This window comes from Hippoglossus stenolepis, chromosome 9 (assembly GCF_022539355.2).
Source record: "Hippoglossus stenolepis isolate QCI-W04-F060 chromosome 9, HSTE1.2, whole genome shotgun sequence".
NCBI lineage: Eukaryota > Metazoa > Chordata > Actinopteri > Pleuronectiformes > Pleuronectidae > Hippoglossus > Hippoglossus stenolepis.
In genome coordinates this window covers 14,022,588-14,047,478 of record NC_061491.1, presented here as the reverse complement: position 1 = coordinate 14,047,478, position 24,891 = coordinate 14,022,588, and the positions used below count along the sequence as shown (strand labels likewise).

At 41.8% G+C, this 24,891-nt stretch overlaps 1 protein-coding gene across 2 annotated transcripts in view; it reads right to left on the bottom strand.

Annotated features, from left to right (window-relative positions):
- Window positions 1-24,891, bottom strand: part of LOC118115082 (EGF-like repeat and discoidin I-like domain-containing protein 3) — a 111,473-nt gene that overhangs the window by 29,251 nt on the left and 57,331 nt on the right. For both annotated transcript variants that reach the window (XM_035166025.2, XM_035166026.2), the window contains exons 4-8: window positions 20,680-20,793; window positions 10,840-11,021; window positions 3,442-3,597; window positions 2,261-2,405; window positions 1,531-1,715 (exon numbers count right to left, since the gene is read on the bottom strand). In XM_035166025.2, coding sequence (XP_035021916.1) covers window positions 1,531-1,715; window positions 2,261-2,405; window positions 3,442-3,597; window positions 10,840-11,021; window positions 20,680-20,793 — 782 coding nt within the window. The remainder of the gene's footprint in view (window positions 1-1,530; window positions 1,716-2,260; window positions 2,406-3,441; window positions 3,598-10,839; window positions 11,022-20,679; window positions 20,794-24,891) is intronic.

Sequence of the window (24,891 nt, the reverse complement as noted above, 5' to 3'; positions counted from 1 at the left end):
GAAAAGTGTTTTTGTTGAACATTACGATGTCATAGTGAAGTTTACCATTAACTAGTTATAGTTAGTCAGATGTCGCATTCATATGGGTGGCTGTGGCTCAGGAGGTAGAGCGGGTTGTCCACTAACCAGCCGATTTGATTCTTTGGACAAGAACCCCAAATTGCCATTGATGGCTGCACTGTATGAAAGTGTGTGTGAAGAAAAGGACTATAAAAATACAGACCATTTAGCATTTAGAATGGGATGTACAGACAGACAACCTGGAAACATAATGCCTCTGACCACAGCTGTCGCCAGCCTGGAGGGAACAGCTGTATGAACATGAATGTGAAAGAGCACTTTACAATACATAACGGCTGCCTTTCAAAAGCCAGATATTTGATATGCCTGTGTGCACAGAAATGGACCTCGGCAGTGGAAGCCATTGATTGTCTCACTGCGAGTGTATAGCATCTTCCCCTTTCCTGTTGGCACAGCATGTAATATGAGACCTCAAGTTTTCCTTTACCCACAGCAATCAATTTTGCTCAGCTGAGCTTCCTGGCCGGGATGGGGCCTGGCTAAGTATCTGTCTCCTCCGACACACAGCCCTGCATAACCTCACCCTCGGCAAAAAAGCTTTCAGCGTAATAAAAGAAATATCTGACTCAAGACCCGGACAATCTAATAACAGCCCGACACGTTGGTCTGACTACAGAGCGCTAACTGTGTCACTGCTAGGGGAAGGGATGTGTGGGGAACACAAGTGCAGGAGAAAGGCCGAGAAAGGCCAAGAAACCAAAGAGATCACTCCGGTCTTTAATTCCCCGAGAAGATAATCCACATCACAATCTCTTTCCTGCTATCAGATTTACTGTGAGACATAGTTTTTCACAGCAAAGACCATTACTGCCTTTTATGGTAGAAAAGTAAGGAATCCAATATATGAGGCCATACATGATGCCATATGTGATTGAGTCTGATTGATATGTATCTTAAACTCCCGCAGCATCTATTAATCTGAAATATTGTGAAGCAGAAAGACTGGGGTGTAAATGTTCACTCAGAGACACGTCTTGTCCCTTTCAGGAGACATTTGCAGCCATCAGTTACTGTAATGAAAACAAATGGATTGGCTGGCTTCATAGAGATAGAAAGCCTGGGCAGCAGCCAAACATAACAGGGGCACACGCTGCCAACAGAGGCAGCGTGGGTGTTGAATTCAAAAAAGACTGGCATGGAAAACAAACAAAAGATGACTACCTATTACTGACTGATTCCAAGAATGATACCGAGAGCGAGCTAATAGATGTAGGACTGTAAGATGTCATTTCATTCACAGCTCCTCAATGAAGATGATGCTATGAAATATAATTGAATCCATTGGCAAGTATTACCACACTGTCAATTACTATGCCAGGGAGGTACGAGCTGATCCTTTGAGTGAAAGTCAGCATCATCCGCAAGAACATGGCTGCCTGTTGTTCTTTCCACTGCGTATTTATACAGGAGCCACAATGGATAACTGATGTAGCTCAGATCACATCTTACCTGTAGCCACTGAGACTGGTCGCTGCGTCCAGCTGTCCAAGCATTGACCTTGCCCTGTTTGTCCAAACGGGCTTTTCCAGGCTCCCAAGTGAACATGTCCATGTTGAGCGTCCTGAAGATGCTGGAGGCCGTGACCTGGTAGTCCTGGACGTGGCCAGACTTCATTCCCAGTGGCTCAGAACAGCCTGGCAACAATAAAAAAAAGATTTTCTTTAAACACACGGATCATGGACTTTAAAAAGATAGACGATGTATCCCCATTTCCTCCCAATACCCAGAAACTAACCCAAAACATCCCGGACACTAATGCTGCCATCTTGAGCTGATAACGTCTTTTAGCGCAGTAACAATCGGGGGATGAAGTTTCTGTAGCCTGGTGCGCACACTTGACTGCTTGCAAGTTATTCTCAGCAGTCAATTATGTTGTTTGACCCCATTTTTTATAGAATCAAATAAGCACTCGAACATACATCAGTATGACAAGAGCTTTATTTGAACTGTATTGGAACTCGTTTGGCCCATGTCCCATCCACTAACACAGAGAAGACCTTTTATGACCTATACGGCCGTCCATCTTTATATACAATGGTAGTGGCATACACCTAAAAAAGTATAACAACAATGGGCATACTGAGGTTTACTTGAGGCATACTGCCGTTTATTTTTAACTTCAATAATTACATGTTGACTCTGTGTACACAGTTCGAGGAAATAAACCCGGCTCACTCACCTGTTAGCTCGCAACCGAGCAGCTCCATGCGTAGGGTACAGTGCCTCCTGCAGACTTGGGGGTAAATGCGCACGTACTGGGCTTCAATGGGAGGAGTGAAGGAGTTGGCCGACGGAGCGTTGTTATCAACATTTCCTCGGAAAATCTGTTGCAGGGGATGAAATAACAGCAGATGGGGGCGGGCAGGACAGTGAAGCAGATCAGTAATGTAGCAGTCTATCTGGCGCGGTCTCTAGTGTCTACTCCACACTCAACAAATTGCTGTCATTCAAGGTCAATGAGCTAGAATTACAGGGAAAAATAGACAATTTCTTGCACCATTTGAGCCTGTAATTCATAAGAACAGTGGTGTGGTTTAAATTAGTGCTCCAGTTATATCGTGGTACCTTCTGGAGTGTTTTATCCTAATGGCCTGAGCTACTCTGAGAGAGAGTCTCTGATTGTAGGGACTGATGTGCTGCATGTGTAGGGTGCAGAGCGAGAAGGAGGAGAGCAAGAAAAGGCAAAGGACAGATAGAGCGGTGTGTTTGTGTGATAGAGGAAATAGGAGCTGTCACTGGCTGGCAACAAGTCAAAGTAGAAAGGGGAAAAAAAAAAGAAAAACACTACTATATAGATATTTGTCCCAGTCTGCTCCTTCAACCTCAATTTCACACAAATTTTGACTGACAAGCTGAAAAAACAAGTCAGACAAGGAACAAAACAGAGATCACAGAATAATTCAAGTCCAGACATTCATGTCCTATGCAATAAATGTATGGAGAAGTTTGAAAGTCAGGGTCATTCGGAGCCTGGCCAAATGGAAGAGAGCCGTGGGTTTGCTGTCAGGGATGATAGAACGCTGTGTGGCCTATTTGGTGGCTGTTCATCCCCAAATAGTATAAAAATTCAATCTAGAAGTCATAAAAGTGGAGGGGGTAAGGGGCAGCAAGATGGGCCCGGTGTGTGCTAGCTAATTAAAAAGCCATCTCATCATGTCCTCCACCCTGCCCTTGACTGACTGCCTTGTCTCCAGTCCAGTGTGTGTGTGTGTGTGTGTGTGTGTGTGTGTGTGTGTGTGTGCGTGTGTACGAGGTGTGTGTCTTTGTCTGTGTGTTACAGCTTAAGGGGGAGAGCGGAGAGCTGACAACGGGTGTGCACGTCTGTGTTTGTGTGCTCGTGTGTGTGTGTGTGTCTCTCACCATATCGTCGTCTTTGCCCTTGACTTTGTATGTTCTCCAGGTCTTCCCGTCATCACTGAAGGCGACTTTGTAAGACTTGATGTACTCCGGGCTTCCGATACGCTTTGCACCCTGGGTAATTAGGCCCGTAACCCTCATTCTCCTCTGCAGGTTTATCTGTGGAGCCCCGACAAAAGGGACAAAATCAAGAAATTACAATTCCATTTTCAGACGCTACAAATGGGAGCATCTGTGTCTGTCGGTGCACGAGTGCCCGTATGCAAGTCATGGGAAACAATTCACTCCCTTGTATCTTTTCTGTCAGGGCCATCCATCTTATTCAGAAAGTCCGTGATCAAATGCAACGTTTAATCAATCCTCACGCTCCAGATCCGTTCTGTCAACCCTCTGCAGACTGTCAATATGGTGCCAATGTAAAGTGGCTTGAAGAGCCAAGAGGAAAAGAAAGAGCTTAGAGAGAGGAAAGTGATGAATGCTTCGATAGATCCTGCTTAGTGGGCACATAGCAGGATCATTATTACCTAAGCGCAGCGGATGTGTGACACACCAGTGTTTGACGTGCTTGTTACTTACTGGCCACTTTGTATTTGTTAAGTACATATGAGTAGATTTGCACAAATATTTTCCTCTCTCAAATTAGCAACATCATTTTTAACAGGATTGCGATTTTGCAATCATTGGAGATGTTGATGTTTAATTCATGTTTTTGTGTTTACATGCCTGTGAAGTCTATGAATAGACGTTGCTGGTTAATAGCTTCTAACAGATCCTGCTATAAAGGGCTGGCCCCTCTCCCAGCAGACATGATGTCAGTGACTAGTTTAACATCTTCAAATCAATATCTCTGCTGCAATTTGAAAAAAAAAAGTCAAGGCGAGAACATATATTTGGAAGAATTGTGTGACAGAAGTCTCAGCTATTGTTAGGTAAATCAGATGCAAGTGTTTGAATTATTATATACGTCTTTTGGTAATATAATATGGAAAAAGAAGCAAAGCCACGATGGAAAACTTAAACAGACTAAATCATATTAAGTTGCTCTTTTATACTGAACCTGGGTCCAGGTCTGCAGCTGCCTGTGCCCATTGCAGGTTTTTTTTCACCAAGCAGATTGATGTACTGAAGGAGAATGATTTCACCCTGGAGAGCGGCGTGAAAGCGAGCAGCACTTACTTCTGTGACAAATAAGATGAAGCAAATAATCGGTGATGACAATTATTCATTAATCATTTTGGCACTACATTCCCACCCAGCACTTTCATTTTCAGGAAGAAAAAAAAAGACTTGAAGTTTGGCTCATCCAGCTCTTTGACAAAGGATAAAAAGAGAGCTTCTCTTTTTTCCAGCTGCAGAACTGAGGGGAAGCAGTAATACAGTGTTGAGTGCGTATTATGCACACGGCCATTAACCTAGAATGGAAAAGCCGAATTCAAAAAGGAATCGCAGACTAAAACAGGATTTGAATAACTGCCATGAATTGGACGAGTCTGACTCAAGGTTGCATTCTTTCCTTTGCTTGATTTTTTAAATCATCCATTCAACACACCAAAACCCAGAAACATATAGCAAACACAAGCATCTATTTAAGAACACGAACAATCCACCCGAAACGGGGGAGTCTAACTCCACTGATAATGCGATCGTATTCAGGACGGTATTCTGGCAGCTTGAGCTCATTTTCTGGCACAGAAATGGTGGTAATACTATGAAATAAGGCAATTTACAAGTAAAATATTTAAGAACCAAAGCTCACATGGATAAGCAGAGTCCACTGAGTTAAACTCTCCTTTTCTGTTAGTGAAAAAACTCCAGGTTGTGTCTCCTGGGGAAATTAGAGATTAGAGTATTGGCTCTTATGGGTCCTGAACAAGAAAAGAAACTGTTGTTCGCCGACCTTGTCAGAAACTACTTCAATAATATATCATTATTCTATTGTGCGATGCATTTCTTTTCTAATATCCATTTGTAGTGACAAGGCTCAATTGCACGTTGTTCTCTCCACACTCAAACCAATGTATCAAGTTAATTATACATAAGGAGCCTTGTTAGAGCCTCAGAGCTGCACAGACCCACTTTTTCTTATCCGCGGCATTTCTTCCCTCTCTTCAGTTTTCTCCATAGAGATAGATGCTCCTCGCACTAATTAGAGGCCCTGTCACTAAAAGGCCACTGCCTGGGTAATTGGGGCGATCCTTCACATTTTTAATGACCACTCAGAAATGCACCTCTGTCACTTAAGCGTTAATAATGATGCATTTATTTGTTTGAGTGAGGCATCGTCGGGAACATGCTGCACGCAGACCTTTGTCTGCAGAGTAACAAGTGTCAGCTTGAAGGAAAATGTCTCAGCGTGAGAGACAATTAACTTAAATCGCTTCCAAAGCACACAGAGGTGTGTGAAGATTACCCTGACAAACACAAATAACATCAAAACGCATTTTGTAGGCTACAAACTATGATTGTTTAAACCAAAAAACCTTTTCTTAATATTATTTTACAAAATCAGGCATAATTGAACTGAATTGAATCCCTTTTATTTTAATGAATTCATCTTTTTGATAAGCACTTTGTAAGCTTGTTTAGATAAGTGCGATACAAATAAAGTTATTATTATTAGTATTGTAATTCTTGGATTATTTGCGCACGCATGAAAAGATTATTAAAATTGATGGCTCGTATTTTGTATGTATATATTTGCCCTATCTGGGCGGCTGTTGCACAAGGGACAGAGAGGGTGGACCACTAACCAGAACGTCGGTGGTTCGATCCTTTTGGGAAGGATAATGAAACCCGAATTTGCCCCTGACAGCCGTATGAATGATGATTGAAATAAAGTGCTGTAGAATCAGTGTATGTGTGAATGTGACTTTGAGTGGAAAATAAGACAAGAAAAGTGCTGTTTAAATACACTCCATTTACCAGATAGAGCCAATACTGGAGGTAACTGGCTCATCACAGATTTTGCACAACCCATCTTCGTACAAGGACATCAAATTACCAAGATTGTGCGTCCTCAGCAGGCATTTGCCCTCTCGAAGTTTGTGAGGGATGATTTGTGCCAAAGGCAGCTAACAGTGTAAAAAAGATTACATTCTACATGAAACCATTTCTGTTGTCGAGCTTCCTTTGCAACAGAGAGGAAATACCACTTGTTTGCGTGGTGCGATTTCACCTGTTTTCTCTCTGAAAAACATTCACGGCTCAGGAGGAAATGTTCAGCAACCGTCTGCAACATCCTGGAAAGGACTATCTCCTGCTGTAATGAATGCTGTTGATATTGATATTTTCAGATTTGGGATAAAATGTGATACTGACAATCATGTTATCTCTCATTGGTTCTTTGAGATCACATGTATGGTTATACTACTAGCAGCAACAAAATAATTGTGACAAGGAAGCTTTACAGAGATGTGAGCAAAGCTACAGGCTGAGTTAAGATGGCCAGAGGATTTGTGTGGATATAAAACTCGGTAGAGTAAGAAATCTGAAGTCATTTTGTTTTTTAAGATTATCCTTGAAACTACCTAAGCACTAAATTGCATCTGAGTACATACTGTACAGAGTCAAGCACTTACTCAGTAATAAAGTCTCTTTCCCTCACTCAAATCATGTTGTGCTCGTCTTCTGCACCTTGAGTCCTCAGTGTGAAACCCTCACAGTAAAATGTCTCTCACTGTGCTCTCTTTGTTTAGTACACATAAGGCCACAGTTTGACAATCATTATCTGGACTGTGGCCATATGCCAATATGTCCTGCCACAGTTTCATAATGAATTAGAAAATGGCCTCCGTTTCTGCATTGTATAACTGAATACAGCCCTACTTGCCCACTCACGCTCTTGCGCTAACAGTCAGACTTCATAGGTTCAGCTGCAACTTTGTGCTCGTACCTGCAAGTGTTTTACAATGCAGTCCTCTCTCTCTGTCTCTCTCTGTCTCTCTCTGTCTGTCTGTCTGTCTTTCACTCTTTAGTCTACCTGTCACCCGGAGTCTGCTGAGCCTGTGAACGATGTTTGTTTCCACTGCCATAGATTGAATGAATTCTGTGGGAAGCGCTGGAGGCACATATGTAAATGACATCTGGTTTTTGTTTCTTCTTGATTTCTAGTGTGTAAGCGGGAAAAACTATTCGCTCTGTACCCTTAAATTGGCCCCTCAACCTATATTTCTTCTAGATCACAACCCGGATACGCAAGCATGTAATCATTTCCTTGGAGTCATAGGAGCATTGCCTAAGTTTTATATTATTTAACACGATATAAACAAAAAGCCCAGATCCAAACACCACAGTGATTTGAAGCTGTTCAGCCTGGGAGGGTCACCATGGTGATGCAGGAGACTGATATCTTACTCTAAGAATAACTTTTGGAAGGAAAATCAAACAGCATTAGGTCCAAAAAAACGTTCACAAAAACATTTGTATTACAATCCAAAGGTTTGGTTGCTGTCATGTGATTACTAAATAAACGATGAAAGAAAAGCATTCGTCAGACTCACATCTCAGCCACAGACCAGACTGTAGAATGTTAATTGAAAAGGGAAACGCTCCCGAGACAGACGCAGTTTTAAATATACATACATGTATGTGGCACATGCCGGGCAAATGTGACACACAGATGGAGACCCGCATCTGAACATGGTGTCGTTAACTGTTCGGCTTACATTAAATCACTGCATGCAAAGACCCGTTTAGCCTTCACAAGTGATTGGGATTTTTTTCATGCTTCCACACACCGGCTGGCTGGAGCTATGTCTCGCTGATATTGGTCAGACCAGCAGCATATTTCCCTCGAGTGTTCAAATGCAATTTAATGTGTGAGCTAGTCGTGGCGAGGCTGTGGAAAACTGATATTGTCACATAGAACATATATGTGTGAAAAGCTGGGGGAGGGGGGGACGAGCTCGCGCACATGCATGACTCACTAGCACAGGTCCTGACAAAGAAACCCATTTACAGTCTTTGTTTGCTTTGTCTGCGGCTGTGTGATGTATTATTCAAAGTATGTTGCTCTATGTTTGATTCATATGTTGCGGTTCAGGGGGAGAGAGCGAGCTGAGACTGACGGAGACATCCAGAGTCACACACGGCACCGTAAAAATAGCCCCGCGAACCCCATCCCTACCCTGATAGGGCTGTCAACTGTCAGTGGAACCTGTTTCACTTGACAGACGCGCAAACACAGTCACGCCACATCACTCCGCACAACAAAAGCACATCACCGACTCCTCAGCATAATCCCAAAACACTGACATGACTGTACACCTCTGTACTCACGTCCCAATTATCCGGGCCCTGTGTAGAAACACACAATGCCTACAGCATCCCGCGCAGCATCCCACGTGGCATCATTAAAGTCAAACAATGTTTTATGTTCTGTTCTCCTCGCCCTCTCCGTGCGCCAGGCTCCTTCTCTTTCACTCACGCCGACTCGCTCCTTTTATTCTTTTTTTCCCACATTTTTACAAATCCATTTTTGCCCCGTCTTACTATTCTCTTGTTGTGACGTACGGCTTCACTTTCTCCATCACGGTGTCACGGTGTAGTATGTTTTTCTATTATATTTGGTTTACGGTTCACTGTGCATCATGTATCTGGCAGCAGCTCGCCTCAAAGGTGGTTGTCAGCTCTTCTGTCGTCGAAGACGTGATCGCCGAGTACGACGAATGTAACAAAAGCCTGACTTTTTTTTTTTTTACATCATACTTAATCAACTAGCTAAATAATTTACACTATAATGACTATTTATCACCATGTTGTTTCATCTGGGATTCTGTGAAACATGTGGGACTGAACTGAGCCTGGGAAGAGAACTGGGGTTAATTTATCTAACACGTTTCAGTGCTGGGTCTTGATGCACGACTGTTTGATCAACATAAATCCAGAAAATTGGTTCTGCTCACGTCTGCGTTCATACGCTACAGCCAGATCGTTTCAGGTGAGGGGGTGCAGGAGCTTCAACATTATCATTTAAATCATTGCCAAATGCAATGGGACCTGGGGTGGAAATCCTGTAATACTACACATGGGAAATGAATACTCAGGATTAAGAGGCCCAGAAATAAGGGCACTGGGATCTTGGCAGGGCAGGATTTTGCGAGGACGGAAGCGTGGGATGTGACTGAAGAAATAATTCAGGATTCCTTTTTCTAGCAGCATATTGAACTCTACAGAACTTCGCTGCCAGAGGCTTTTTAAGCTGAACCGTGAGACATGATCGTATCACTGCTGATTTGGGCTCCCGGTATGTTTTAGAGTTGATTTTAAGGTCTTACTGTTCACTTTTCAGGGTTCTTTATTCCCTCTCTCTCTCTTCTATCGCTAACCCGTTAGTATCCTGTGTGCTGGTTCACACTTTGCGATGCCCGGACAGACGTATTTTATCTGCTCCTGAAACCCGGCTGAAAACTAAACTGGTCCTGAGGCTCTGGAACGATCTGCTGCAAGAAAATCAGATTACCTGATTCCGTAATTCCTCTAAATCGCTTCTTAAATATTTTTATCAGCAAACTATCCCTGAAGTGAGTTTTAATTTTCCCTTTTTTTAAAAGAAATATCATACAGTATATTCCAACACTGTTGTTTTGTATCAGTTCTCATTGAATTGGTTTTATGCCCTTAATGCTTTTATGTATTCCCTTTTTAAATATAATGATTTTATAACTTGTTTTATGTTGCTGCCTAGTGAGTCTCTTTATAACTTGGAATTTCTCTAAAAGGATTATTGTTATTATTTTGTCCTATTATATTGTTATTTTCATGGTTTTACAATATTACAACAGGCACTGGATATTTAGCCTGAATGCAATATGTGTTTTTTATTATTAAAACACGGCTATTACTGTTAATATAATGGCTGAATGTTGCATAAATGTATTAAGCAAATCTCTTGACACCACAGTGATCTGCACAACAGAATTTGCATAAGACTCGAGACTCCACTGAATAATTACAACAATGCGCCGCAGTTTTGTTTCTAGGGAACTTCTATTGCCAAACTCAACATATGACACATAGCACAGCGTACATGGTAATGTAGGTATACGGCTGTGGGCATGTCACGATTCAACGTGAAAACAGGCGATGACACTTAAACACTGTGCCTCACACTTGACTACACCTGCATCTGTTCTACCCCCAGCTCACTCTTATGGCTTTTTATTACCATTAAATGAGCCATTCATTTTACAGTATGTGTAATTAATGTATTCATACTGTGTAGTTTATACCCACATCAACTATAAGTAAGTGAAGAGAACTTAACATAAGTTTAATAGATATAAGTCAAACAAAACTATTTAAAGCCACAACAAACAGGAGACTAATCTATAATTAAGATGGCGCCTTGTATCTGGCCCTTGCTCAGCTCTGCGTGTCACCGGTCCCGTGTCGGTGCTTTACCTGGATCCACGGCCACCTGTCGTTCTCGGCAGCGGTCCAGGCATTGACCAGGCCCTTCTTGTTGAGGCGTGCGAAGTACGGGTACCACTTCTGCAGGCCGAAGAGCGCGCGGTGGGTAGAGGAGGCGGTTATCTGCTGGTTGGAGATTATCCCGCCCTCCATGCCCAGTGGTCCAGAGCATTCTGAGTGAAGAGAGGGAGAGATAGGGCGTCAGATGGCCCTTCATATAGTACCAGCACTCAGAAATGGGTTCGACTCAGTCTATGGAATGCATACAGATTTATCAAAAATGCCAGAGAGACCACATTTTGTGAAGTCCCTCTGTCCTCCACATCTTGTGTTGTTTCTTTCTTCAGTTCCTCCCCATCAGTCAAAATCCTTGTTTGTCTCTGTCCCTCACCCCCCTTCACCTGTTCTAAAACCAGACAAACATTAGAGCTATAACCCTTTTCTGATTCTGTTATGTTTTTTTCATAACCTTTTCATCATAGGGGTCATCATCGACTCTTCCCTATCTTGCAATGTTTGCTGCTTTGATTTATCACAAGAAAACTCCTGATGTTTCTATTATGGCAAAATCCTTTGTGAGTCCGCTCTGCATTCATGCTGCCGAGGGACTGAGAGTCTGCAGCTCCATCAGTAACACAGCCCTCAGGGTTCCTCCAAAGGTGCTGAGGCGACCTCTGGACAGCATCATCCTCAAAGTCAACGAGCTTTAAATATTGTACATGCTGCAGCATTAAAGTGGGGCACCATGCCATCGACTGAGCAATGCTGTCCTTCTTCTTAAAAGCTTGTGTTTTCCCCTTAATCCTAATTGGTATGTCCGTGCATATCAAGAGCTCTTTAATAGACATACCTGTGGTGAAAGGGATTCTGGCAATGTTTATCCAGGTGAGAATTTATTACTCGGCAAAACAAGTATGTCTTTGTGTTTCAGGTTTTTGTTTTTTAAGTCTAGTGGGAAATCAAATAATAATAGCGAACGCATGAGAAATAAAACACAGAAACAGAAGGGAATCGGGGATGCATCCATATGGTGTGTAAGATAAATACAGCACATGGCACAATATACAATTTCACTGCGGAAAATTCAAAGTCAAAAAGAGTTGCCATAGCTCCCCGAATGAGATTTGCTCATTTACACCCAAAAGATGTGGCCTTTCTTTCAAAACATATCAGATTTTGGGAGATTTAGCCGGCAACAGGACAGATTCAATTAGGATGTGAAATGCATGCAAATTGTATACTTTGCTTCCACAATTATAAACTAATTCAGCCAGAGGAAAGGCAGCGGCACTGAGGACTCTGTGGTGCCAAGAAAACAACATAAATAGTTCAACTGCTGTTGTTTCAGTCGTCGTTCAAAACAACTGAGGGACTTTTCCATCAAAAATGAATCAGAGGAATTGACTGCAGATCCTCAGAATCCTTCAGCCTGAACAAATTGGGTTTCACAGGTGGGCAAATGCAAATGAATTTGTCTCTCAATAAGATATCAATCAAACCTTGCATTGCAATATGCAACTTGTTTCTTAAGACGTGAGGGGTGAGGGTTTGAATTCTGCTCAGGATGCACAGGCCCCCACATCATTACATTTGTTCGATAGCCCACAGTGTCTCTTAAACCTAAACAGCATCACAGCTGTGCTGAAGATGTGCTGAATTAGCTATGACAGTTTCAGTTAGGCACAGGTCAAGCGTATATGACATAAAAGCAGGGAACACTTTTCTTTTCAATTTTTTTTCTGATTTAACATAATTGCGAAGAAAACAGTATAATTCTGGAGCCTCCACGTTCTCACCTATATAACCTATTCCACCGTATAAGGAACAACTGACAGCATTCATTGTCAGTTATTTATGGTCTGAAAAAATAAAACGATGAACAAAAATGTGACGCCGTAAAGCACAAAAACACTCCATACACAGTCTGAAGAATATTACTCAATGTTTACTGGGTGCGTTTTATGTTCTCTTAAATGTCATGACAACTTGTGTTACACAAGGAAACTACCTGAAGCAAATTCTCTGTCTGTAAAATAATGATGTTGAATATAACCCTCGAACGTACAACACAATTGAATTTATAAGCCGCTGCTTTTGTTATTGTGCAACAGTGGTAAACAGCCATTGGTGTTTATTTCAAATAGAAAGTTGAATAAAACAGAAGACACATTACATTTATAGTACTGCTTTTTGTTGATCAGCGGTGGATGTGATTCAAATTGTATCAGCCCATTTGATTTCTCCCCGTTAGTGTATGTCTGGTTACATATGATGGAACGGCTGCATGCGACAGCCTTAAAAATCACAATATGAGGAAAAGCTGAGGCAATGTGGAAGTGGCCAAAAGAATGAGGACAAGGACCAAGTGAAGAGTTCGGCCGCGGGCGCTGCTCAGTCATGCAGGGTGAACTGCAAGTGGCCATGTAAACCAGCCTTCAGGGGACGCCTGGAGCACTGGTCATCAGAGGTCTGTGATGGCATCTTAGCCATTTAGGCAAAAGACTGAGCCATTTCAAATCCAGCCCTGACACGAGCAGACACACGGGGCATCAGCACACAACGAACCTGGCAGCTCTGAGAGCTGGGAGCTGACTTTCACCACACAAGAAAAAAAGCCAAGAGTAAGAGAAGAATGGAACAATGACAACAACCCCTGCACGACCTATCCAGCTGGTAACACAGTGGGGCTCTAGTCAACAGGGAGCCGGGGAGACAGTGAGTAATGTCTGAGGACAGTCCGGGGGGACCAACCGAGAAAAGAGCAACGAGTGTACAAGCGTGTGTGTCTATGTGTGTGTACACTGACAGAGATGTGTTTGTTTATTCCACTATGGTAAATCACTCTCGCTTCACTAGTTTTTCCTTGTGTGTGACTCACCGCTCCCAGACTGATGAGAGGATGGTGTAGGTGGCTGCGGTGGCCTACTGCTGAAGCTGAAAAGAAGCTGGGGGATAAACAGCTCTTTATCTTGGGACGTGGTTGAACCAGTTCAAACCAAAAGGCTGGGAGTGTGAAATTAGAACTTTCTCAAATGACATGCGTCGGATTTTGCAGTGACCCTCGCTGCATTTAGCATTTTTGCACTGGAGCCTAATCCTTGTAATTCAAAAGACAATGGATGTTCGTGTGTTTTAGTGGCTGCGAGTTGCAGATTCTGGGAGGAGCCAGGAGTCAGGGAGAAAAAAGAAAAAGACATGCTCGCTTCTCACAGGTGAGATCCTTGGATTGGTTGCATTTTATTTTCCCCCAACCGGTAATGAGCAGATGTACTTGGAGTATTCACCGGGATATGACTGCAACCATATCATGGACCAACGGAATCACCCTTAATTAATTCCTGAAAGTGAAATGGATTCCATATTTTTCTTATTACGACCTGACGTTATGCTTGAGGTACATTTGTACCTCAAGCATAACAGCATATCAGCATATCAGCACATTTGTCTAGATGTTGGACTTCCTGGGCGGCCCCCTTGTAAAGGTATTCTCTGTGGATGTTGTGGCAAGACACTGTTGCAAAGCTGTGGTCCTTCTCACCTTGTGGCAATGATGGACCACTTTTAACGAGCTGCCTGCCAGTCGTCCGTCAGAGCGGCAGAGGCAGCCAGCCCTCGGGCCTTGGCCTGCTGGCCCCTGAGCATACATCAGCCCTGCGACAGCACACATCACTAACGCCAGCACTACGATGATGTGACAGCTAAATCCATCTCCCACAAGCCCTACCTACAGCCTAAACAAATTAGAGTCCCACTGAAATGTATGCCGGCGCACCGATCCTAATGAGCATGCAGACGAAAGAAGGGATGAGGAAAAGAATAATAAAGACACAAAACAGATGTCAGCCACACAACAGAGGTTCCACAGGTGACAAATGAGACTGAATTAAACGCACCGGCTTATATAATATGTAGGTTTCTGACTGTTCCAGCACATGTGAAGTTGGTTTGCAAATTGATGTTTGTAACTACAGTAAAATCTAACAAAACGGACATATGGCCATTGTGTGTTGTGTGTCATGCTCTGTGGTGGCCTACAGCCTGGAAATGAATAACTAGTGCAACCATGTGCTTAAAATAACAACATCCAACTCAAAGTGGGTGCTTTAAGGACAAGCCCAGGGTGCTGAATTATCTTTTTACAGTTGTGTTCTCAATAACTGATTAATATAGAGCTTTGCTACGGCCAAGACTGCTATCAACACCTCATGGCTGCCACTTGTCAAAGCATTGCACCTTGTGGCATGGGAGTGCTCTGGCTTCAAAGGAGTCCAACCCAGAGTGTTTCAGTAAATGTGGAAGCTATCTTAAGATGGATTGCTCTCTCTGGGTCAGGGGTGAGTTGCTGCCCAAAAGTGAAGGAGCTTAAGTATCTCAGGTCTTGTTTACGAGTAAGGGGAAGATGATACACAAGGTGGCCAGGTGGGTCTGTGGAGTGTCAGTAGTAATGCAGGCACTGTAACAGATCATTGTGGTAAAGAAGGAGCCGAGCCACAATGCAAAGCTAAGGACTTACCGGTCGATCTACGTTCTAACCCTTACATTTGGTCACAAGCTCTGGGTAATGATTGAAAGAACAAGATCATGAATAAAAGCGGTTGGAATGAGTTTCTCCTTCGAGTGGCTCAGCTTTTGAGATAGGGTAAGAGGTCCAGTAATACGCAGGGAGCTCGATGTAGAACGTCTGCTCCTTCACAGCGAAAGGGGACAGTTTAGGTGGTTTGGGCATCTAGTCATGATGCCTCCTGGGCGCCTTCTGTTGGAGGTTCATCAGGCACGCCCAACCGCGAGGAGACACCGGGGATGGACCCAGAACTCATTGGACGGATTACATATCCCATCTGGCCTTGGAATGACTTGGGATCCCCCCCAGAAGAACTGGACAGCGTGGCTGGGAAGAGGGACATCACTACTTGACAGGCTACCTCTACAACCTGGCACGGACAAGCTGAAGACAAAGGATGGATGGATGGTGTGAGGTAAACCTGGTGTTCTTCAATCAGTTTAGTTTCTGCTAAAGGCAGATGTGTAAACAATCATGTTGCCTTTAAGATGCTTTAAGATAATGAGGCTCTGGACAGCCACCACGTTTCCTCAATATTGGATCTTTAACCGCCTGTTTAGCCCGTATCAGTGTCTGAAAATGTGAACGAACGATTCCAGCGGTAACCATCACAAATGAGTTTCAACAGAAAGACTGAGGCAACTTGTTCTCAATATAATTTATGCTTCCCTGTGTATTTTACTCGTATTCATGTTGACTTCAGACTTAATTGTCCCCTGGGGGGGAATTTGTTTTCACAGTCATTTCTGTACAATCAACACGAAAGGACACATTTCAGCAGAGGCAACTTACCGAACATCACGTGAAACATAAAACATGTACAGACAAGTCACAATTCACGGTGGTGATTTATTTTGTGCTGCGATGGTCGAGGGAACAAAGCTCCTACTGAATCAGGTCCTTCTCCATTTCAGTTTTCTGCACCTCCGTCCGGACGGCAGTAATGTGAAGTCGTGATGAAGGGGGTGGTCGGTGTCGTCTGCTATGGTGATAATGTCTCTGTCGTTCAGGTCTGTGATTTTGGTCGTGGGAAGGCCGAGGATTTGAGAAGCGGTGTGTGTGATGCAGGTGAGTTTATTTTAGAAACAGGTGGAGCAGTACAGCAGGATGGGTTGGACTGTGCTTTTGTAAAGTAGCAACAGGAGGTGGGTGGCAACGGACTGTGCTCTGGGTTCACGGATAATATAATAGTCTTTGCTGTGATCGTTTATAAATGGAAGTGATGTGTTGACGAAAGCTGAGTTTATTGTCAATATTGAGTTCAAGGTATTTGAAGAGGTCAACCTGTTTTACTGTTTTGCCATGAATGGAGGTGGGGGGGGGGGTTCAGTCCAGTGTGGGGTGTGTTTGAAGTCGAGCGATACATATGATCTTTCCTCCCACTCCTCCCTTTCTATTGGATCATGGGAATCAATATTGAAGACAGTGTAATTACCTCAGTAAAATAGGATCAGAACTGAAAAGGCAGGTAATGGACTTAACCTCATGACTGCTTTCGCACAATAGCCTCACGCTGCTTCCAGGTACACTACAGTACTTCTAGAAAATGTACGGCAGCTTAATCTGCAACAGTGGATATGTGTGTGTGTGGGCAAGTCCTGCACTAACACACTGGCTGTGTGGGCTGAAGGAACAAGTCAGAGGAGATGATGAGTTCTTGCATAGAAGTGTATTCCAGGCATTCTACCATTTTTCTGTCCACACAATATTCACAGAGGACCAGACTGCTTCTTATGATAACACTGCGGCATTTTATACAAATGATGAATTTCAATGGGGAAAGTCTTTAGATTTTAAAGGGGCATTGCACTACTTTTATGATCAGATTACGCATCACAAGGAGCCCTGGAGGAGAATCCAAAGGACCCAAGTAAAGAAGATAAGTTTGAAATTACAAAGCTTTCAGCCAGCTAAAGTAGAAGCGTACAGGGCAAAAAAATAAAAAAAAGCCCTGGTAGCCCATACTTCTAATCCTGAGAACCGCAGCCGTAAAACATATATCAGATTTGTCATTTACGGTAAGCAAGAGTAACCGTGATGTCTTCTCTTATTGTTGAGCCTCTGGTCTGCCGTTGTTAAGCACAATGCAGGGTTTGCCAGCACTAACATTAATTGTGGGCGAGCAGAACTATTCTCGAGTGGACAAAGCCAGCAGCTCTCGCTATCAGCTGAGCATGAAGACGGGGAGACATTCAATGTGTTCAGTTGCTTTTTACATATAAAATAAGTGCACCGCAGACAGAGTGCAGATCTACTAGAGCAAACTCACAAACACATTCGTTTTTAAATAAATATCAATTTAAGTCCAGCAATTTTGAGACATTGTATTGTCGTTTTATTGCTGTCAAATAGTTGAATTTTATCAATTGAAAGAAATAAAATAAATTTTCCCAATAGAATAAAAAAAACGTCCGTCATTGTCCCTTGTAATGAAATGCCCCAGTTTCTGGCAGCCTTGTCAGAAAACATACAGTTCAGTCTGAAAGTATTAGATCTGTGGTGAGTTCGGTTCTAGCCCAGTGCACTTGACTTCAAATGAAACAAACAAACAAACAAAAGGTTGAAGCAGCTCCAACCTGGCAGTATCGGGTGGTTAACTTCTACATTTGGTGAGCAGTGGAGGACTTTCGGCCATCTTCCACCCGGGGGGGAATACGTATGTAAAAAGACTAGAGTTTCTCCACAGTTCATCTGCTGTGGAAAGAGTCAGCACTTACTGTACATCTCACGGCCATTGTTTTAATCTAATGTGCTCAAGTACAACTACAAATCAAATCAATCGTTTGGCATTTAGACTGCACTGCAACTTTGAAAATAACAAGCTTACTTAATGGCTGCATTATATACCGTACAAATATTACATTAAATTAGAAAAGTGGATATGAACATTTTAAAATAAATAATAGAGCTTAGTTGAATCAGGAACTATTATAGGGTGATAACATGTAAGTGCATGATGCAAGTGCATGTCCAGATGTGCCAGACGCATGATCCAAAAGGCTTTGTATTTATTTAATCATGGGTGTGTTGGGGGTGTAGCGTGCAGTGAGGCAATTTCCCATTCCCTTCAAATGCCAGGTGCACTTACACCTCGGGATATTGATATTATAAAGATGATTTTCCAGGTAGGAAGAGTGAACGCTTCTCTGCAGAGGAGATGGTTTCACCTCGGCAAAAAACAGAGCATCTGTGCGTGTGGGTGCACTTCACACGCATCGGCCTATTACTATCGTGATGAAACATTCTGTCCTATTGACTTGAGACCGGGTTGTTGTTGTTGTTTGTCAAACGTGCAGTCAATTTCCACTGCATCAATAAAGCAATACACCAACAATGCGTCAGACCACATCACATTCTAAAGCCAACACACCCGTGGGTGCTGAGATGGGCGCATTGCATTCACCATTTAAACAACATGGATGCTGGACCACTGAAAAAAAAGACCACTGCATCTGAACCCAGCCAAGCCGCTTTGCACAGAGGGCACTATAGGAGAGTGTTTTTCTCACTCACCGACCCAATCAGCCAAGCTTTACTCTCTGACTCGGCTCTTTTCCAACATCCCTCTGCATTGTATCATTCAGTTTTTAAAAGAAACGACCCCGCTTCCTCTTGCCCCAGTGCCGACGTGTTTCAAAATTCCTCCATGTAGAGGTTTAGTCTGTCGCAGAGCAACTGTGCGGCACCTGAGATAGAAGACATGATTCATTCACTTGCGAGTACCAGTGCAGGGGGTGGCTCAGAGCTCCAACTCCACTGATACATTAATCCTAATATGTTCCTCAACTGAGCAGACGAAATCCCCACAATAGCGTAATAAACAAATGAAGCCCCTCAGAGCTCTCGAGCATCGTGGAGAAAAGAAAGCCAATTCTGATAAGACAGAAGCTCTCTCTCTTCTCTGTCTCCATAAAGCCACGGGGCGAAAATGAAATGACGGCTTGTCTGCACAAAGTGACTTCTCAGCATCCAAATATGTAGATTCAGTTTTTTTCATCATTGTGCTTCAGGATTTATTGTGATGTCGTGTGAACATGCAGAATTCAAAGACTTTTTCAAGATAGTTTTCTTATTACACAAATATAAATAGAATATGTGATTTTTTTATTATATTGATGATGTTTGAATAAATAGACGGTGCATACTTTTGCATATGTTGTATTGTCCAGATCTCATATTCATGTTGTAGAGTTTAAACAGTCAGTTTCAAAGAATCTGAGTAATTCTGTCTTTTTTGCTGATGGAAGGATTTCAGGTTAATATGCCCTTGATTCACAAAGCATTGCTTGAAATGTAAAAACTCAAATTTCAAACTAACAATAAACTATTATAATCCTGAATATTGTTTATTCAATATGTATTTTCAGATATAATAAAGAAAGGATCATTGAATAAATGCCGAAGATTCTTTCCAATTCAGTACAGAAAACCCTGAAGTACTAATAAAACAAACCTTTTCAATCTTTTTTTCTTTGTCAAATTTGAGTGTGCCAGTTTCAGACACAGATTATAAAATGATATTTCGTTTTAGGTCGGGTCTGGTTATGTTGGCTGGGCTATCTACTTAATTTGTTTATGATACATCTGTCTGTTATCAGAGAAAACATCGGACTCGGGTCGGGTTTGGACACAAATAACAGATTACCTGCTGGGCTCAGCAAATTTTCTCCCGGGCCCGTTCAAGTTTGGAAAGACTCTATATAAAATATAATTTATACTTTCATTCTCTATCTGAAACATATTTTTACCTGGAACGGTACAAAGTGAGCACATGGCGCCTCTTACACTGTGCACATGCAAATTTCAATCCTCTTAACTCGATTATCATCCTTCCACCCATCTGACTCCTTTATTAACAATAAGCAGCCTGGATTTAATGTAGAGTTTTCTTATGGCCTTTTTTAAAAAAAACATCTGGATAGTGCTGTTAACAAGTCAAGATCAATTGTGGGTATAGGCAACAGAAAATCTATAATAATAATAACGCATGTAATAAAATGCATCCAAAAGCAAATAACTGTCCTCAAGACTCAATACACTTGTATGACCTACTTGAAAGTTTTAATCAGAGGTTAATTCACGGTCCACTGAAGCATGGTTAGATGTTCTTTGTGGGACTTAGCAGCAAACTGTCTGTAATCGATCAGTTTGCTTGGCTCAATCCATCCACTGTGCAATTACCTGCAGCGACAGGTGCCCCGTTTGAAATCAGTGGGAAGCTGTAAAAGAGTTAAAAGACAAACATTAAAAGAAGAAACACGAGCACTTACTGTATTGACAGTTCCTCCCCATGTACTCCCCCGGGCACTCGCAGGAATAGTTGGCAACCAGATCCGTGCAAATGCCGCCGTTCTTGCATGGGTCCCTCTCGCATTCGTTAATATCTGAAAGAGCCAGAAACAAAAGAAAAGGTGCATTCATTTATTTGAAACAGGCTCAGGCAATTAGAAAGACCCCATCCTCATTAGAATGCATTGGTAAGGAGCACATATTGAATTTTCCCTGTGAAGCTCTCACAAAGACACTGGTTTCTTGAAAATAATAAATCAGATAGCTCCTTGGGAGACCATTAATGCTACAATACAGGTCCCAGTTCTCAAGTGTTAAGAACAATTAACCCAGTGCACTTTGCATGTACTTTAAAGAATTATCATATACTTTCCAGTGGTTTACAAAGTAGAGCCAATAGACACCGTTCTTACTCAGTTCTGCAGTTTGCTTGGCCAGTTACAGATATCTTGGCGTAAAAGTAATAATATATCAACAATGGGTTTGTGAGAATTAAAAATTCAAATTGATGGGACCTATTATAAAATGTATTATGGGGTTGCAGTCCTGTGTTGGTGCTAAAAAACAATTGTTAAATTGCAAATAGCAATAGTCAATATGATACATTTTCACTGACAGGGAGAGGTCGACTACGGGGCTAAACAGAGCATATACAAAGAAATATAAAAAAATATTATTCTTATGTCAGAGAAGCCTTTGAGGTCGGACAATATACTTCCTCATCGGAGAAAACTTGTTTTCCTTCCTTTCCTCTCCAGACAGGACAGAAGTCTTTAACCCCTTTTTGCCTTTATTTCATTTAACAGTTATTTAATTATTGGATTATTAGCAGTTTGTGCAAAATCATACAAACTGCTGCTAAACCCATCCATATTGATACATACTGCAGTACAGCTACATACCTACACTAAAGTTAAGAATAGCAATGGCACCACTGACAGTATTTTTGCAATGCAACTAACACCCATCAGTGTCTTTACTCAAGTATTACAGAGACAGAGCAGATAAGACGATTAATATGATCAATTGTCACGGGAATATCATCTACTCTACAGCCACCTTTGCTCTGTAAATGCTCTCTGAAACTGCTTTCCTCTGATTGATTCATCTAACCAGTTAGAGAGGGTGACAGACCCCCAACCCCCCCCCCCATCACACCAATTTGCACGCTCCTCTATTAAAGATACAGATAAGGGAAGAGGAGATTACAGGGATAGTTTAGAAGGGGAGGGTGGGAGGGAGTGGGGTGAACTTTTGAGCGGTTTTTAACGGATTTCTAATGATTTCCAAACTTGCCTTTGGCAGCTGTGCGACATTTAATCCTCTAAAAAAAAAAATCATCTGTGACTCCTATATTTTGGCGTCATGAATATGTTAGCAGGCTTGAGATTGAAAAAGCTTCAGAAAGTGAAACATGATTAAAGTAAGTCTGTTATGGTGCTAAATCTCTCTGAGGGTTCTTCAATTAAATCTATGATAGTCACTTGGGCACATTTGTAATTTCTATAAATGTATCTGTTTTTCGTCGAATGTCTCTCGATCCAGGGAAATACAGTCATGGTCGTCACATAATGGTCACTGAGGTACTGCGACTACAAACAATAGCTTTTTTAATCTGCAGCAGAGCGGAATACCGAAAACAGAAATAAATGAAAAGAGCGAAATAAATTGCGGGAGAGAGGCACAGAGAGGAAGTGAGAAACGTTTTGTGATTCACCAAAACTTGCCATGACCCATGAGACGACTTCATCCGTGTGAAAAGATGTTTGATGAATTTGAGCTGTGAACGTTTCCCAAAAGATGATAAAGACAGACAAGGTCAAAACCTTATACATGTCTGGACCATACTCTGCAAAGATGGACGACATGACAGTTCCCCCATAAGTGAAGCCAAAGCTTTCTGATCACGCTCTGTTGGCTGTCTGCAGTATAGGTCATATATCCTGCCTCCTGCATGTAAGTAGATGGGACATGGGCCAAACTAAAAAGTCAAAGTAGACATAAAATATTTTTTTCTCGAAGATGGTAATTTAAGGTTGTTTTTATCACATGTATAAATGTCAAAGTGCTAATTTTGTTTGGTTTTAATTTATGTAATACTATAAAAATGGGGTGTGTAGGTGTATACAGTATTCTCAAACAGCAGATTCCCCGAAAAAGCTGTTCTCGTGTGCACATTTGTCTGTTTCTGCTGTTACACAATGGAAGTGAAACACAGCTCATTAAGACATGTTACCTAAAAGTCACAAGACATGTCCATGCTCCTGCTGAGCACTGGTAATCCTAATAGACTAATTCATGTGAGAAAGGTCAGGGGAAGTCTGATCTTGTGCTCCCGTGGCGTGTTAGTGGCTCTACTACAGAAAGCAGCGGAGGCTTGTTCAAAAAGTGGAAAAGCAACTCGTGGACACTAACGTTTGCAGAGTCAAAACAAGGCTCGCTACAAGGCCTCAATCTCAATACATCAAATAATGTACACGAAACAAAAGTAAAATACCGAAGCGGCAAATGTGCTGTAGCTTATCATGTGTTGGACAGATTAAACAACATACATGTACGAGCCAGCATGTCCTCTTGTGGCTGAGGAAGGACAACAACAGATCAGATTTTCACAGTTAGCCCTAAAAATGCTGCACTTGAAAGACTGATTGCATCAACACACCCCGAGACACTTTCAATGTCATTAAGTCATTAAAGCCCCAATTCACAGTTCCTGTCACCATCTCCCTGAAATTACATCAGCGTTAGATCAGAATTTGTCTACAGCTCTCGGGGGATCATGCAGTCAACCTGTAAGTAATGACTGATGCTGAGGGAGCTATATTTATGACCACGTTCCAGCGAGAGAACATGTAAACTCAACCTAATTTCTATGCGTAAGATCGCACTGTGATTTGTTCTACAAATGGTGAATACACATTTCTGTTTCCACTGTCAATGGTGGTGTATTAAAAGATAGAAAGGCAAGTTTTACCTGGTTAGTAACTAAGAATGTTGTGTAAAAAATTATTTGAGCTTATTTTTGTAGCAGAATTAGTTTTCTCCTTATTTAGTTACAAAATCAATCTTATCGATGGATTATAAGATTATAAATTTTAGGTTCCAACCCTAAGCCATCCCTTACTCCTTATGACCAACATGAGAAGCAGTGGCTTGTATGTCTGCCGTCTTTACAGATATTGTCCAAAATAGGAAAAACAGAATAAGAATGAAGAAGCTCCAATATGTTCTCAGATGCTGCATGTGTACTAACATAATTCACTGCAGAGACTCAATAGAAAGTAAATATGTCCAAAAAGGATTTCATGTTCTTAGTCAAAGAAAAAGGATTCCATGATATTTGAATAATCTGACAATAAGTATGAAAGGAAGGAAACCACTGTGAACAGCATTAAAAAATCGGACTCACCTGATGTATGTTATTTCATGAAATTGAATGAAACTGTTCAAATTGAAATGCCTGTGTCGTAGCTTATGCTTCTGTTTAAACTGTAACTGTGCTTTGATGAGCTATTACAGATCTAGAAACAGCCGGCACTTCAAATGGCAAACAAGAAACTAGCCTCCTACTGACAACGTATTATTTGCACACAATTAAAAAAAACAACCACTTGTCACAAGGACACATCGAGGAAACATGATTATGGGAGATAGCTGCAATCACTGAGGAGTTCTATTTTTAATTATTTAGAGTTTGAGGGGTCTTACAATCCTGTTAAGGGCCATTGCTAAAAAAAACTAAAAAAAAATGATAAAGAACAAAAATGACCTTATTCAACAATTCAGCTTTTCAGTTATTTTAATGATTGTAATCCCCAACGACCACTTATTGTTATTAACTATGACAACAACAATTAAAATGGGATTGGAATTTTGAGTACAGCGGGACAACAAAAAACATCATTCATACTGTCACAGCAGGGTGATGTGGGTCTTAAGTAATTGCCTGAGTGTAACACTCAAATGAAAATATGATATTAAAGCCACTTGTTAACATTGAGAAATATAGAATTCAATCGAGTAACTTATCCGTAGATCTGTGAACAAATGCTTCGATAAGAAAATCTCAACATGAACGACAAAATGGTGCTGTAGCTTTTAAATGAACAGTTGAGTGTATGTGAACAGTATGTCCCCTATAGAGTCTGTTTCCTTATGTGTCATAGGGGCCAGAATAAAAGAAAACAGATGCA